Source organism: Gopherus evgoodei, chromosome 4 (genome assembly GCF_007399415.2).
Source record: "Gopherus evgoodei ecotype Sinaloan lineage chromosome 4, rGopEvg1_v1.p, whole genome shotgun sequence".
Lineage (NCBI taxonomy): Eukaryota > Metazoa > Chordata > Testudines > Testudinidae > Gopherus > Gopherus evgoodei.
Genome location: NC_044325.1, coordinates 121,234,359 through 121,251,350, shown reverse-complemented (window position 1 = coordinate 121,251,350; position 16,992 = coordinate 121,234,359). Strand labels below are relative to the sequence as shown.

The 16,992-nt window shown below is 45.0% G+C and overlaps 1 protein-coding gene across 2 annotated transcripts in view; it reads left to right on the top strand.

Moving 5' to 3' along the window:
* The first annotated feature begins 547 nt into the window (after positions 1–547).
* The window catches only part of LOC115650590 (NACHT, LRR and PYD domains-containing protein 3-like), a 64,618-nt gene continuing 48,173 nt past the window's right edge, over positions 548–16,992 (top strand). For both annotated transcript variants that reach the window (XM_030560774.1, XM_030560773.1), the window contains exons 1-4: positions 548–757; positions 3,093–3,396; positions 5,194–5,235; positions 6,816–8,538. In XM_030560774.1, the coding sequence (XP_030416634.1) occupies positions 3,114–3,396; positions 5,194–5,235; positions 6,816–8,538 (2,048 nt within the window). In that variant the 5' untranslated portion in view covers positions 548–757; positions 3,093–3,113. The remainder of the gene's footprint in view (positions 758–3,092; positions 3,397–5,193; positions 5,236–6,815; positions 8,539–16,992) is intronic.

Here is a 16,992-nt window from a genome sequence, read left to right as displayed (position 1 = left end):
ATGTCCTCCCTTCTTCCATTTAACAAGCAGCAATTTCCTTCTGAGTAACTATATGAGAGACTTATAAAGCTTTCCAAGCTCACTTTTGACGCTTATGATATTTGTGGTCCATGCAAATCCAATTCTGCTGACTTCATTTTTGTCAAAAGTTCTGTTTTCATGATTTTTTTAAATATTAAAGATAGTGATTCTTCCCCCTACCCTCGAATAGGATGTAAGCCTCAGCTCCTGCTGATATCACTGCTATTTATGTATCAAGATGATGCAAAGTCCAGTCCCCATTCTGTCTGCTGCTCGCTATTATACTTGGCTTGTCTTGGTTAAAACTTGCTACGATATTTTCTCCCAACATGGAGTGCGTGGGAAGGGAAAAGTGGTGACCATGTCTGTGGAGTTCATGACCTCACTATTCAGAGAAACAAGTTGCTGAAGCCAAAGGGGTGAATCTAAAAGTCAATAAAAGAAATAAAAACCAACACAGTATACATACATGGACTAAGAAGGCTTTAAATCATACTTGCTGTGGTATGAGGGTTGTTAGAGAAATTCAGAAAGTGCTGAAGATCAGTTTTAGCTGGAGATGTTTATTTTCTTTGTATTGCACAATAAACTTTGAGCAAACAGTTTCCTGTTCCTCTTCCTAGGGTTTATATCTATCTATCTATCTATCTATCTGTGTTTGAACACAAAGAAGATGGAGAGAAACAGATCAAACCAGGGCTATCAGATGATGTTGGTGAGAGCATTCTGACTAACAGTAAGTCCATCACTTTCTGCATTTTCTCTTGAGATGGGTTAACTTTAATCTGAGCTAGTTGTAGTTTGTACATGTGGGTGGTGAGACCTGTCAGACTGGGGCCCATGGGTATGTTTACACAGCAACTGAGTGCATTTCCAATGCAGGTAGACATGTGCATGAGCTGTGTTTGTGCTCCCGCCTCAAAGTAGCAACATGGGTGATGGCTTGAGCTAGCCACCTGGGTATGTATGCAGGGGGTTGGGTGGGATTTTACTTGGGCATCTAGCCTGTGTTGCCGCCGCCACACTGGTGTTTTTAGGCCCTAGTTCAAGCAGAGCTGACGCTCACATCTGTCTGTCTGTCCAAGCTGGGACTGACACCTCGCAGTTGCTGTGTAGATGCACCCAGTGTTGAGCTGCCAGAATGTTAACAACCAGTTCCCTATCAGGTCTTCAGTGGCACTTTGGCAGCAGGTTCTCACTTGCTCCGGGTTTTTGGCAGAACTTCAGTGCCTCTGAGGACCCGGAGCGAGTGAGCGACGCACCGCCAAAGTGCCGAAGACGACTCGGTAGGGAACCAGTTATTAAGCACTGCCCAATGAGTACAAGCCCAAGACCCTCCATCCTAACTGCTCCCCAAGGTCCCACCCCCTATCCAACTTGCCCCGCTCCCTGTCCCCTGACTGCCCGACCCCAGGGGTGAAATTAGAAATAGGGACTTACCGGTATGGGGCTGGGTTGGGGCCAGTTCTGGCCCTCAGAAGGGGTGAGGCCTTGGATGGAAGGGGCAGAGATGGGGGGTCAGAGCTAACCCCAGCCCGCCATGTACCAGTAAGTGTCCTCCCCTCCCCTGCTGGGGTAGCAGCAGCAGCCGGGGGCTCTGGCAGCATTTTAAAGGGCCCAGGGCTTAGCCGCCGCTACCACCCTGGGCCCTTTAAACCACTGCCAGAGCCCCCAGCTGCCGCTGCTACCCCAGGGCTCCAGCAGCAGGGCTCTGGGGGCTATTTAAAGGGTCGGGGCCGTAGAGGCAGCTGGAGCCCGGGGTCCTTTAAATAGCCCCCAGAGTTCCACCACTACTCCAGGACTCTGGGGGCTATTTAAAGAGCCCAGAACTCTCCTGCTTCTACTGTCTGGCCCTTTAAATAGCCCTGGAACCCTGGGGTAGCAGTGGCGGGGCTCTGGCAGCTATTTAAAGGGCCCAGGGCAGTAGAGGCAGTGGGAGCCGTGGCCCTTTAAATAGCCCCCAAAGCCCCGCTGCTGCTACCCCGGGGCTCCAGCAGCAGGGCTCTGGTGGTAATTTAAATTTAAATTGCCACCTGGGGAAGCCGGTCCGCCTTGGTATGGTGCACCAGCTCTTGCCACTACGCCGTATCGGGGCATACCAGCTTACTTTCACCTCTGTCTGACCCCATCCACCACCACCCCGACAGACCTCCAGAACTCCCACACTTACCCAACCCCCCCTATTCCTCATCCCCTGACTGCCCCCCCAAACCTCGGCCCCCTTCAACCGCTCCCTACCCCTTATCCTCCCAGTCCCAGCCCCCTTACCATGCTGCTCAGGGCAGCGTGTATGGATGACGCGTGGCGCGCTGCAGCTCACAGCCCCACCCCCTTACCATGCTGCTCAAAGCAGCAGGAGCTGCAGGGCTGCCCAGTAGTGGTCCAGAGCACCGGCGCCGGGCTGTGCAAGATGAGGGAAGGCTGGGGAGGGACTGGGGGAGCCTCCCCAGCCTGGAGCTCAGGCGATATTCCCACTGGCCGAATGTGGCCCGCAGCCCAGAGTTTGCCCACCCCTTTAACAACCGGTTCTAAACCAGCTTCTAAATTTAACAACCGGTTCATGCGAACCGGCTCCATCTCACCACTGGACACACCGTATGTCAGAAGTTACCACTGCTCCACCTCATCTTGCTCTGATATCCAAAATACCCTGAGGTTCTCACAAGCTAACTCTGAATCTCAGGATTCAGGGCCTGATATTCCAGGACTGTATTTTCTGGGTTTATATTTTTGAAATGTTAATTAAATTAGGGTGTCCCACCTCTATTTTCAAATCCAGTTGGCTGAAAAATACTATTAGTATAGCCCCTACCTTCCTAAAACCTCTCTTGGCTTTACAGACATTAGCTAAACTGCACTTCACCCAGTGAGTTAGATCAGTAGGATTATCTCCGTTTTACAGATGTGGAAACAGGCACAAAGAATCATTTGTGAGAGAGAAATACTGAGGAGTTATAAGCCCCAGTGACTTTCTCCCACCATTAGCTTACTTCTTTCCTCTACATGGGAATAATTGTTGTTATTAATGATCCAATTAATGATTAACACCAAGACTTCACATTGCATTTTAGCTTCTCTCTTGATGCCCAGTGATGGGAAACCAAAGCAGCAGAATCAGTGACTTGCTTTTACAAGCCCTCGACAACCTTTCTCAGGAAGACTTGAAAAGATTTAAAGACAAACTATCACATTCTGACTTTGAGGGGAAAGGTACCATCCCCCGAGGTCGGCTGGAGAATGCCGACAGGATAGATACGAAGAACCTTCTGATGGAATTCTATAGTGGAGACGCTGCAGTAGATGCAACCATAGAGATTTTCACTCAGATCAACCTCCGAGATTCTGCTGCAAAACTCAAAGAAGAAAGAGAGAAAGGTAAGAGACATAAAGTTACTGTAAAACCTGGGAGTCTGCTCCAAGAATCTCCCCCAGGGCAGCAGTGGCAGGAGCAGAAGGAGAAACAGGCTGATGGCAGGAATGACAAATTCTGAATCGGAGCAGGAAGCCAGGGGGACTCAGAGCAGAGATGCCCAGAGTGGCTCAGATTTTCTCACCTACTCCACTCCCCTTTCACCACTCAGCTGGCACAAAAGGAGCAGAGACAGCCTGTAACTCTCCTTCTGAGGAAATCCCCAGTGTGGGGGAGTCCCCAGTGGGTGTAGAGCCAACAGAGCGGTGCAGAGGGAGTGCCATGGACAGGGGGAGGTGGGGAGGATGAGTAGCTGGAATGCATCCCTAGCTGGGGGATCATTCCTTGGTGACCATTAGCAACTAGTGCAAGTAAGACCAGCCCCTAGGCTGCTCTAACCTGTGCCAGAGCTGGGACAGAGAATTGAACATCTGTAACTGGTAACTGGTCACAGCAGAGTATGTTATCCCCAAACAGCTGGTTGACAACATGAGACATTCCTGGGGTTCCGTACAGGATCTTTATTATCTCCAAGACTATCTTTTAATGCAAGAAACAAATTCAGTGCAGTACAAACAGCCAAGGAGCCAGTAAGCCTGGACAGCTGCAGATCCAGAGGCTCCAGGCTGCTTTGCAGTGTCCCACAGGAGTGTAATAGCCAGTGCCAGTGGGGAGCCAGTCTTTAGTGGAGCAGTGTTAGATTCCTTGTGCTCAGTCATGGAGCTAAACTCAACCCTGTTACAGTCATTCCTGTTTCATTTCCTTGCATCCTACAGTGCCAGTGGAGCCCAGCTGGACTGGTTCTGCCCAGGGTTCCTGGGATGGAAGCTCCAGGGCTGGCAGTGGAGCTCTCCCTAGAGGCCTTTGGAATTCACTGCCCTGGACAGTCCCCTAAGGGGAGAGTTTGGCAGCCTCCAGAGCACAATGCAGGAGGCAGTTACTTGGTTTAGACTGTGAGCTCTGTCAGGCTGGGACGTTCATGTTTTGTGTGTGCACAGGACCTAGTACAATGGGCCCCTGACTGAGGCTCTAGATCCTACCATAACTCAGTAATAATATAATAATTACTGAGGGGTGGGGAAAGGGTTCGTTGTTCCCCTAAATTAGTCACAGATGCTTGGCAAAAGGAGTGGCAATATTATGCAGACATTTCTGGTTGCCTATGCAACGTTTAATCCAGTCAGCATTCTATCAATAAGTGAATCTAGTGAAAAGCTTGGGGTTGTTGGGGAGGAGGCCCCAAGTGGTAGTTATCCCAAATGAACAAATTCCCTCTGGCTGTCCTCAGTGTCTGTCTTAGATCTCTACATTTTAAAGGCTCTCCTGAGCCACCTAGCCCATCCCTGAATGAGTTCAGAATTCTCCTTAGCATGGACCCTTTAGTTGTTTCACCTAATCTGTGTCGGAACATGAGTGTTTGTGAGGGATTCCCTCTCCCCACAGATGCTCCTGAATTGACTGTTTGTCCCAGTACCAGTTGTTCTGTGTTTCTCTGACTACGTGGCCAGCTCGTCATGTAAAGTGCAGACTAGTCATCAGTGGAACCAGGCAGGGGAAGGTCCGAGAAACTGAGCTCCCTTCACAGTATTCCCCAAACTGAACTTCATACATTGATGGCTGGTAGCAGTGCTCTCCTTGGTGATTACTTCATTAACACAGGATGCAATTGCATCATTCTGTCGCTTGCTGCCTCTGTCCAGAATAGAAACACACTTGCATTGAAATACACTCTGCATTCTTTCACTGTGTAATTTCCCTTTCAGAGTTTCATCAGAGTCATAACCCATCACAGTTGTCAGCAAAAGGTATGTGATGGCTACCCAGGAAGTTACCTAACTACGGCGGTTCCTGCTTACTTGGTTGGATATGTTCACAGAACTATTGCTGTGAAACAAAAATGAAGAGTTTATATGGTCTATAATTCCCCAGGCTGTCTTTGTTTTATCATTAAAAAGATATTTGCCCTCCTCCAGCCTACTGGGACCTCATCCATCCTCTATGAGTTTTCAGAGATAGTGATTCAGAGATTGCTTCATCTAGTTCCTTAAGTATCCTAGGGTGAATTTTTAGGCCCTGCTGACTTGAATGCATCTAACTTATCTAAGTAGTCTTTACCCTGCTCTCTCCCTATTCTGCTTTTGGGTTTTCCCTCTTGTTGTTAATAAGAATTGTGTTAGCATCTGGTCACAATTAACATATTTAGTGAACACTGAAGCAAAATAGGCATTAAACGCCTCAGTCTAGGTATCATCCATTATTAGATCTCCTTCCCTGCTAAGCAGTGGACCTGTGCTTTTCTTTGTCTTTCTCTTGCTCCTGTTGTATTTATAGAGTCTTTTATTGCTTTCTATGTCCTTCACTAGGTGTAACTCATTTTGTCCCTTAGCCTTTCTGATTTTGTCCCTACATCTTTGTGCAATCCTTTTGTTCTCATCCTAAGCAATTTGTCTATCTTTCTACTCTTTGTGTCATGGAATTGCAGCCATGATGGGGACGTTCGCTTCTTCCGTTTCACATGTTCTTCTGTTCCATTTAGCGACCGTTTGAAAAACTGTGTACAAAATGGGGCGGCAGCCTCATGCCATTACAACGAACCGATCAAAATCCTTTGGTGATTTCAATTATAAATATTTTTCCTATTTCTAGAATCTCTCGGCTCATTGTCATGCCAACCTATGACTTTACCAGGAGCCTTGCAGACCCCTCAATACAGCTTTTCTAGCTTAAATAATCCAGTTTGTATCAGTTGTTTTACAAACAATTTTATATAATGGGCTGAGTGAGACTTTTATTACCTTGGGCAACTTCCAATAAAGACGTGTGCAAAGTGTCCCTCTGAGTCAGTATTGAGCAAATGTACGTGCCTCGTGCTGGAGGACACTCTGTTGTAGGGGCACCATCTCTTAAGTGAGGAAGGTAACTGGAGGTACTCAATTGTAGTAATTAAAGATCCTGTGACGCTCTCTTTTGTAAACCCATGTGTCCTCGCAAATTCTAGTTTATGAAGTTACATTCTTTCCACCTACATTCCCAGTATTGTTTCAACTGCATATGATATTCTCTTCCACTGTTGACCTACCTTGTTGTGTAGTGTTCCTGTGCACTGTCAAACAGTAGCCGGGTTTCATCAGAGAGGTGGCTGGGGATGAAGTGATGCCTACAGTCTTTACTCAAATGAATAATTTCAGTGGGGTGGCCGTATCTGAATAAGGGCTGCAGGATCTCACCCATAGTTAAGTGATTTCGGAATCCTTTTTGAAGAAGGTTTCATTATTTATGTGAAGAACCATTATTGTTATTACAATAGAACTATTTTAAGAGATTAGTCTGTCTGTCTTCTGTACTTTCAGTTCAATATTTCTAATGTCTCATGTTGCTGATACAGGCTACAAGAAGAAGTATAAAGAAGATATTAAAAAGAAATACAAGCTAATAAAAGATATGAACAGTCGTTTTGGTGACAATATGATTCTAAACAGAAGATACACAAACCTCACTATTGTAGACAGACCTCGTCAGGCAAAGGAGAGAGAACATGAAATAATGGCTGTAGGATGGAGACATGCAGAAGTCATGACTGAACGAGCTAGTTCTGCAATTACACTGGCCAACCTCTATAAACCTGATAAAGATGGACAAACTCCACAAGTCGTTGTGCTGCTAGGAGCTGCTGGGATTGGGAAAACAATGACTGCAAGAAAGATCATGTACGATTGGGCAGCCGGGGAACTCTATAAGAAAAAGTTTGATTATGTTTTCTACATCAACTGCAGGGAAATGAACCTTCTTAATGAGAAGGGAAGTGTGGCTGACATGATTTTTAAAAGTTGGCTTAATACAAATGCACCAGTTAACCACATTCTGGTGAATCCAGAAAAACTCCTGTTCATAATAGATGGGTTTGATGAACTGAGATTTTCCTTTGATCAGCCTAAAGATAATCTGTGCACTGATCCCTGGGAGAAGAAGCCAATGGAAATCCTCCTGAGCAGTTTATTTAGGAGAACAGTTGTTCCTGAATCCTACCTGATGATCACTACAAGACCAGCTGCTCTGGAGAAACTCGAGCAATGTTTGGAATGCTCACGTTATGCAGAGATCCTGGGGTTTTCCGAAGCTGAGCGGGAGGAATATTTCCACAAGTTCTTTGGAAATGAAAACCAAGCAAGACAAGCTTTACGATTTGTGAAAGCAAATGAAATTCTTTTCACCATGTGCTTTGTCCCCTTCGTATGTTGGATCATCTGCACAGTTCTGAAACAACAGCTTGAAAAAGGTGAGAATCTCACACAAACTTCAAAAACAGTCACTGGAGTGTATATGCTCTACCTTTCCAGTTTAGTTAAGCCTCTCAGCAACAATACGAAGCAACACTTATATGGAAATCTGAGGGGACTTTGCTCCTTGGCTGCTGATGGAATTTGGAAACAAAAGATACTGTTTGAGGAAGAAGAAATCAAGAAGTTTGGCTTAGATCAAGAGAACTCTCTCCCCCTCTTTTTGAATGAGAATATTTTTCAAAAAGAAACTGACTGTGAATGTCTCTACAGCTTCATTCACTTAAGCTTTCAGGAGTTTTTTGCAGCTTTGTTATATGTCCTGGAGGAAGATGAAACAACAGATTCAGGGATTCCCAAGAAAGATGTGAAAACGTTGTTAGAAAGCTATGGAAACTCTAAAAATTATTTAATGTTAACAGTGCGATTCCTGTTTGGGCTATTAAATGAAGAAAGAATGAAGGACCTGAAAGAAAAATTTGGGTGTAAACTTTCACCTAAAATTAAGGCAGATTTACTGAAGTGGGTTCAAGCAAACCAACAAACAGATTTAACCTTGCCCTGTGTTCATGAGGGGATTTATCAAAGTTATCAGCTTGACTTGTTTCACTGTGTGTATGAGATGTATGAAGAAGATTTTGCCGTTAATGCATTGGATCACTTCACTGTACTGAAGTTAAATCAAAATAAATTTACCCAGATGGATCAAAGGGCTCTTTCATTCTGTGTAAAGCATTGTCGTAGTCTGGAGTCACTTTGTATATATGACTGTACATTTAGTTTAGAAGACCGTGAGGAAGAACTCCCAAGACGACAAAAGTGGCTACATCAGTAAGTATTATCTGAGCTGAAAAATCTGTAGTTTCTTTAACAGATTAAATGTTGCTTTCCCTATGTCTTGATAACTACTAATTGGCTGAATGACCCACCTGAGAGCAATTCTACTGTTACTGTAAGCTAATGATACAGATATCACACTACCGAAAAAAATTACCTTCCTTTTTAAAAAAAAATCATGATTGTTTGGTCTGCTCTGTCCTCTCAATGACTGAAATGTTTGCTATACTGTTTTGTGTACAGATATGAATGGGGTGAAGCAAAAGAGCAGGGGAGGGAAACCTGCTTTGTGTCAACAATTGTACAAAGAAGGTTGAGAGCTGCTCACTGAGACCTTCCATGATGAGGAAATCACTAGGAAACAAAACTAGCTTCCACATCCCCGGGGTACAACTAAGGCACCTTTATAGTAGTAAAACTGATCCACCCTAGGGATTGTACTGGTCAGAACATTTTGGTAAAAATTTGTCTCCTAACCAAAATAGTTATAGCAGTACTAAAACTGTGTGTTGATCAGGCCTCAACTGAATATCAGCATGTAGTTTTACCTTGCGGTTGTGTGTAGAAGGCAGTGTGTTTGAACAGTTCGCTGTTATTAAAATAAAATTTGGAACAAAACCAAAACTTGAAATTTCCCACAAAATTCTGAGTTTCAACCAGCCCTAGCTGCAACCAGAAGACAGGTGTTGTCACCACCAAACTATGCTGCAGCTCTTTAGAATAACAAAGAACAATTGTTTTCGCTAGAACTCTTCACCACAATTTGCTGCATGTAGATAAAACTAAAATCATCATTTAAAAAAAATCAATTTTACGTAGGATCTGAAAAATATTTCAGTAGCTTCTTACTATAAGTATAATTGGATTTTAACCACAAAAAAAAAAAGGTGCATTCAGTAATTGGTGGTGTCTGAGTGTCGGTGTTAACAACTGCTCGGCAGGTCTCCAAAAACAATCCTAACCCTACCTACCATGTAGCGCACATCTTGCAAGACTGTCACGTTTCCACATAACCAGTGCAACGTCATGCAGGGAGTGTGGAGTTTTTGTTTTTGTTTTTCTGGGTGAGGGAAGATGCCACAATAGCGAGTAGCTTAACAGACAGTGCATTGAGGTACCAGCTAAAAGCCTGTGAGTTCTCATCCCAGCTGTTTTCTTGGCTGCTCTTGATATTGCTCTGCCTTTTACATCCTTATTAACATAAGCCTCAAAACCCTGCCTTAGGGGAGATATAACTATCACTCACCCATTTTACAGCTAACAGAGAGATTGGCAAGTTCACATCAACAGAGCCGAGGACAGAACCCAGGCCTCGAATAGCATGGATCTAAGGCTCATCCATTTTGCCACCCAGCCTATAAGGTGAAAAAAGCCAAAATATCAATACATTCAGACAGAGTGGCTCTTTGTTCCTGTCTAGTGACTAGATTAGGGGTGGGCAAACTATTTGTCCGGAGGGCCACATCAGGGTTGCGAAACTGTATGGAGGGCCAGATAGGAAGGCTGTGCCTCCCCAAACAGCCTGTCCCCTGCCCCCTATCTGCCCCATCCCACTTTCCACCCCCCTCAGAACCCCGACCCATCCAACCCCCCCACTCCTTGTCCCCTGACCACTCCATCCCGAACCGCCCCCCTGGGACCCCACCCCCTATCCAACCCCCCCGCTCCCTGTCTCCTGACTGCCCCAACCCCTATCTACACTCCCGCCCCCTGACAGGCCCCCTGTGACTCCCAAGCCTTTCCAACCCTCCCTGTTCCCAGTCCCCTGACTGCCCCCCCAAAACCTCCACCCCATCTAACTGCCCCGTGCTCCCTGTCCCCTGACTTCCCCCTGGAACCCCCTACCCCTTATCTAATCCCCTGCTCCCTTATCATGCTGCTCAGAGCAGCAAGAACCTGCAACCACACCACTGCACTGCCCAGCAGGAGTGGCAGGCCAGAGCGCTTGCAGCGCGCTGAGGCTGCAGGGAAGGGGGGACACTGAAGGAGGGGCTGAGGTCTAGTGTCCCCAGCCAGGAGCTCAGGGGCCGGGCAGGATGGTCCCGCAGGCCGGATGTGGCCCACGGGCCGTAGTTTGCCCACCTCTGGACTAGACCACAGAGCGAGCAGTTCGCAGATCTCTAATAGCTTCTGTACTCATGGGAGTGGTCCTTTAAATCAAGTGACAGATGCTTATGTGTTGAGGTTGAGAGCCCAGGACCAATCCCTGCAGATCAGCGCTGGCCAAATCAGGCAGGAAACAGATCTGACCCTGGTCTCTCACATTTCAGGTCAGTGTCCTAACTATCCAATTACAGAATCAGTCTTGCTCTCTCTGGCCCAATGAATACTTAAGATTTGCACAAAGTGGAATAGCTCCAACAGAGAGAAAAACACTAACCATAGGCAGCAAAGAATCCTGTGGCACCTTATAGACTAACAGACATTTTGGAGCATGAGCTTTCGTGGGTGAATACCCACTTCTTCAGATGCATATTCACCCACGAAAGCTCATGCTCCAAAACGTCTGTTAGTCTATAAGGTGCCACAGGATTCTTTGCTGCTTTTATAGATCCAGACTAACACGGCTACCCCTCTGATACTAACCATAGGGTTATTAGCTATTCTGGATGAGAGATATCTCTCTCTTCCTCTCCCCAAAGGTATTGAGGAATGTTTGTTGAACATTTTCAAACCAGTTCTACTGAAGACAACCCAAGCAGGAGGGTTGTTGCAATGGCTCTGCTGTCTCTAACCAGCAGAGCGTAGACTTCTCCCAGAGCAAGGAAAAGAACCCAGTCTAACAATCCTGAAACCCAACAGCCTAGTGCTAGGGATTCCCCGCTAATAGGATGTTGGTGGTCCCAGAATGAATTGAGATTGGTCAGTACCAGTTCCCACCTCACAAACTCACCACCACGTGTTGCACTAACTAGTAAATTATTGTGTTTAGTCTAATGGGCAGAAGTCAGTAAGCAGGAGTCATGTGCACCAGCTGCCCAACCATTGTCAAGTGTTTTGCAGGATTCACAGCAGAGGTGAGTTTTAAGGAGGGATCTGAAGAAGGCTATTGCAAAGGAGTAATGGAGTTATGACATGATCCTCCCTAGCGTAGGGGACAGCAAGGGAGAAAGCCTGAAAATATTATGGACTAATGGGTAATGAAAGCTGGCATGGTCGGCAGAGTAGAGGCAGAGGTTGACATCTTGATAGTGTACTACAGTTGACAGACAGGGCAAGGTGAAGACATAAAAGGCTAAATTGTAAAGATGAGTAATTTGTTTTCGATTCAGTGGAGAGGGGTGGCTAGGTTACCAGGAACACATCTCCCCAAAATGGTGCTGCCTGCACTGGCTCCCTATTGACCCAAGTTGAGTTAAATGTGGTTGTACTGACTCTTTTCAAAGCACTGCATGGTGCTGACCCCAGCTGAGAGAGAGAGAGAGAGAGAGAGATCCAGTCCCTCCATGACAGTGACTTGACCTGGTGGCTTTGTTCCACAAGAAAAAACAGCCTGTTGACAAGGAAGGAAAGGCTCGCCTCTGCAGTAGACTAAGTTGTCATAGCTGTGGGGCCACAATGGTGGAACTCACTGCCCACCCACTCCCAGAACAAACTCCTGCCCTATGTCTGAGCTATTGAAGTCCTCAAATCATGGTTTAAAGACTTCAAGGTGCAGAGAATCCTCCAGCAAATGACCCGTGACCGATGCTGCAGAGGAAGGCAAAAAAAAATCAGGTCCTCTACCAATCTACCTGTCCCTGCCTGCAGGTATATGGGATCTTGGGAAGCAATTACCACACAGCTGGGGTTCCAATTAATTTCTTTATTAAAGGAAAAAAAAGAAGTGGTGGGAATTTAATAATGAAATACGATGGGATGGGGTGTATAGGGTGTTTACAATAGACAACGATGGGGAGGGTTCTTCTTATTGAACAGTGTAGGGAGTTCTAATAGTGGGCTACAGGAAGTGGGGTTCAGCACAATGGGATACAGTACAGTCAATAAGCAACTCTAGATACAGTGTGGAAATGCAAAGCGTACCCAAAAGAAATGCAAAATAAAATGGTAGCTTCTATATGAGTTAATAGCTAGATACACAATGTAACACTGTGGCATCAATGTAAATACAAAGTATATCAGAAAAGTGGAGGCAACCAATGGGGTGTTATAATTACAAGTAAAATGTGAGTTACAGTACAACAATACAATATCAATATAAAGGCTGGGTCAAGAAACAGGAGGGGGGGTGAGTGATTAGTGGTATGCAGACGAGCGGCTGGAAGCAGTGAGATCTTCGGTAGGGGAGGGGCAGCGGAGAAGTGTAAAGAAGGGCTAGAGAGAGGTTTAAGCAACAAGCGGACACCAAAAACAAAGGTAAAAAAAACAGCAAAGGGTTAGGGAAGTTTCACAGGGGGAGAAGCAGCAAGGGGTTTGGGAAGTTCGGAGGGTGATGCAGACGCGGGGGGGGAAGCAGCAAGGAGTTGGGAAGTTCGGAGGGTGATGCAGATGCAGGTGAAAAGCAGCAAAGGATTATAACAGGGAGACACAGAGGAGCACACAGAGGGAGAGATTGGAGCAGGGGAAAAATAGACATGGGAAAGTTCAGGGAGAGATCGGGACAGCAGGAAGGCGAATTTAAGCAGCAAAAAACCTTATCTATCTTAACCAACGACTAGGCAAAACGACAAATATCACAATTCTAAGCAAAGCTATAACAAGCAACTATACGGAGCAACAAAACAGTAAACTATAACAAGGCAGTTGAAACTTACAAGCTCTACAATCTTAACAAACTATGACTTATTAAACTAAAAAAAAGAAGACCTACGGTGCACCTTATGCTATGGGGAGGTTACAGAGGGCAGAGTGGTATGTGTCCAGGACCCAGCTCCCAAGGAAGCCAAGGGATGCTGGCTACAGCGGTGGATACAGCTGAAAGCAGAGAGCCTCAAGGCAAAGCCCACAGGAGCAGAGCTTAGCAGCGGCACAAACTTATTTTTAGCGGCAAAGAGCCCTGGAGTTTAAGAGAGGTTTTAAGACACAGACCAAGGTTTAGCTTGAGTCTGTGTGCTGGGGAAACAGAGCCAGCAGCTAAAATAATAAAATAAAAGTATAGAAAGTTTTACAGAGGGATTCTTACCAGTCCCCAAGGCAGCAGCAAAGGCAGAAGCAGCAGCAACATCAGAAGAGGCAAGGAGGGCTCGGTACAGTCTCAATAATTAGGAGATCTCTCAGGTAGCAATTCGTTCTTCATGGGGGGGGTACGCTCAAAAATAAAACGAGAGCGGAGAAAGGACCCCCCCAAAACCCCTGGCTGATCAGACCAGGCAGCAATGCAGGAACCTTTCTGAGGTGTATTTCAAAAATGTCTGGTTTTAAAGGCAAACTTGGGCAGTTTCCCGCCAGTAATCCTGATAGGCTCCCTCTGTCACAGGGGAGGGAGCACAGGGAAAAAACTGAAGGTAAGCCCAGAGACATGCCTGGACATAGTCCTGTGCAATAGGTGACTCAAGAGCACATGAGGCCTATGACTCATGCCCAGGATCTTAAAAACACATTAGGTCTTGCAGCTCTGGACATTGCCTACCCTACACCAAGCCCAGGCTCAACGAGGTGATAACAGGACTAACCCTTTGAACAGGGCAGTGGTCCCACTTAGCATGCAGCACAAGTGGCCATCCCTTTGAGAAGGGCAATGGCTCTTGTTAAACAACTTAAGGGGCCCTCCCTTTGAGAAGGGAAGTGGCCCTGGTAAACAACTTAACAGCCAGGGAAGGGCGGCCACAAGAGAACAGAAAACAAAATGGACTCTGGGGACAGCTGTAAGAAACAAAATGGAATAGGGGATAGCTGTAACAGACGCTACCCTGGATGAAAATTCCTTCCTGACCCCAAACATTGTGATCAGCTAAACCCTGAGCATGTGGGCAAGACTCACCAGCCAGACACCCAGGAAAGAATTCTCTCTAGTAACTCGGATCCCATCGCATCACAGGCCACTGGGCATATGTTCCGCTAATAGTCAAAGATCAATTAATTGCCAAAATTAGGCTATCCCATTATATCATCCCCTCCATAAACTTATCAAGCATAGTCTTGAAGCCAGATATGTCCTTTGCCTCCACTGCTCCCCTTGGAAGGCTGTTCCAGAACTTCACTCCTCCGATGGTTAGAAACCTTCATCTAATTTCAAGTCTAAACTTCCTGATGACCAGTTTATATCCATTTGTTCTTGTGTTCATATTGGTACTTAGCTTAAATAATTCTTCTCCCTCCCTGGTATTTATCCCTCTGATATATCTATAGAGAGTAATCATATCTCCTCACAGCCATCTTTTGGTTAGGCCAAACAAGCCAAGCTCTTTGAGTCTCCGTTCGTAAGACAGGTTTTCCATTCCCCGGATCATCCTATTAGCCCTTCTCTGTACCTGTTCCAGTTTGAATTCATCCTTCTTAAACATTGGAGACCAGAACTGCACACAATATTCCAGATGAGGTCTCACCAGTGCCTTGTATAACTGTACTAACACCTCCTTATCTCTCCTGGAAATACCTTGCCTGATGCATTCCAAGACCCAAGCTTTTTTCACAGCCATATCACATTGGCGGTTCATAGTCATCCTTCTCCTCCTCTGTTACTTCCAAGTGATGCATCCTCAGTTTATAACAAAAATTCTTGTTATTAATCCCTAAATGCATGACCTTTCACTTTTCACTATTAAATTTCATCGTATTACTATTACTCCAGTTTACAAGGTCATCCACATCTTCTCTGTATTGGCAATACCTCCCAGCTTTGTGCCATCCACAAACTTTATTAGCACATGCCCGCTTTTTGTGCCAAGGTCAGTAATAAAAAGATTAAGTAAGATTGGTCCCAAAGGCAATCCCTGAGGAACTCCACTAGTAACCTCCTTCCAGCCTGACAGTTCACCTTTCAGTATGACCCATTGTAGTCTCCCCTTTAACCACTTCCTTATCCATCTTTCAATTTTCATATTGATCTCCATCTTTTCCAATTTAGCTAATAATTCCCCATGTGGAACTGTATCAAATGCCTTACTGAAATTGAGGTAAATTAGATCCACTGCATTTCCTTTGTCTAAAAAAATCTATTACCTTCTCAAAGAAGATCAGGTTGGTTTGCCACCATCTACCTTTTGTAAAACCATGTTGTATTTTGTCCCAGTTACCATTGACCTCAATGACCTTAACTACTTTCTTCTTCAAAAATTTTTCCAAGACCTTGCATACAACAGATGTCAAACTAACAGGCCTGTAGTTACCTGTATCACTTTTTTTTCCCTTTCGTAAAAATAGGAACTATGTTAGTAATTCTCCAGTCATACGATACAACCCCTGAGTTTACAGATTAATTAAAATTTTTTGCTAATGGGCTTGCAATTTCATGTGCCAGAAGATCATCTGGGCCCAATCATTTTGTCCCATTAAGCTGTTTGAGTTTGGCTTCTATCTTGGATGTGGTAATATCTACCTCCATATACTCATTCTCATTTATTATCCTACCATTATCCCTAAGCTCCTCATTAGCCTCATTAAAGACTGAGGCAAAGTATTTGTTTAGATGTTGGGCCATGCCTAGATTATCCTTAACCTCCATCCATCCTCAGTGTTTAGCAGTCCCACTTCTTCTTTATTTGTTTTCTTCTTATTTATATGGCTATAGAACCTTTTACTATTGGTTTTAATTCCCTTTGCAAGGTCCAACTCTACATGGCTTTTGGCCTTTCCCATTTTATCTGTACATGTTCTGACCTCAGTAAGGTAGCTTTCCTTGCTGATCCCTCCCATCCTTGAAGGCTTTCTGTTTTTTCTTAATCACTTCTCTGAGATGCTTGCTCATCCAGCTTGGTCTATAACTCCTGCCTATGAATTTTTCTGCCCTTTCTTGGGATGCAGGCTTCTGATAATTTCTGCAACTTTGACTTGAAGTAATTCCAGGCTTCCTCCACCTTTAGATCCACAAGTTCTTCAGTCCAATCCACTTCCCTAACCAATTTCCTTAGTTTTTTTAAGTTAGCCCTTTTGAAATAAAAAATCCTAGTCATAGATCTATTTTTGTTTATTCTTCCATCTAGTTTGAACTGAATTAGCTTATGATCGCTCGAACCAATGTTGTTCCCTAAAACCATTTCTTCTATGAGGTCCTCACTACTCACCAAAACCAAATCTAAAATGGCATCCTCTCTTGTTGGTTCTTCAACTACTTGGTGAAGGAATCCATGAGCTATTGCATCCAGGAAAATCTGAGCCCTATTATTATCACTAGCACTTGTCCTCCAATCTATATCTGGGAAGTTAAAGTCTCCTATGCTCACACAATTTCTATTAGTATTTACTTCATTAAAAACATTAAGGAGATCTCTATCCATATAGATGCAATAAGAATGGAACCCTCTGCCCCACCCACACTGCCTCAAAACTAAATACAAACCCTACATCTCT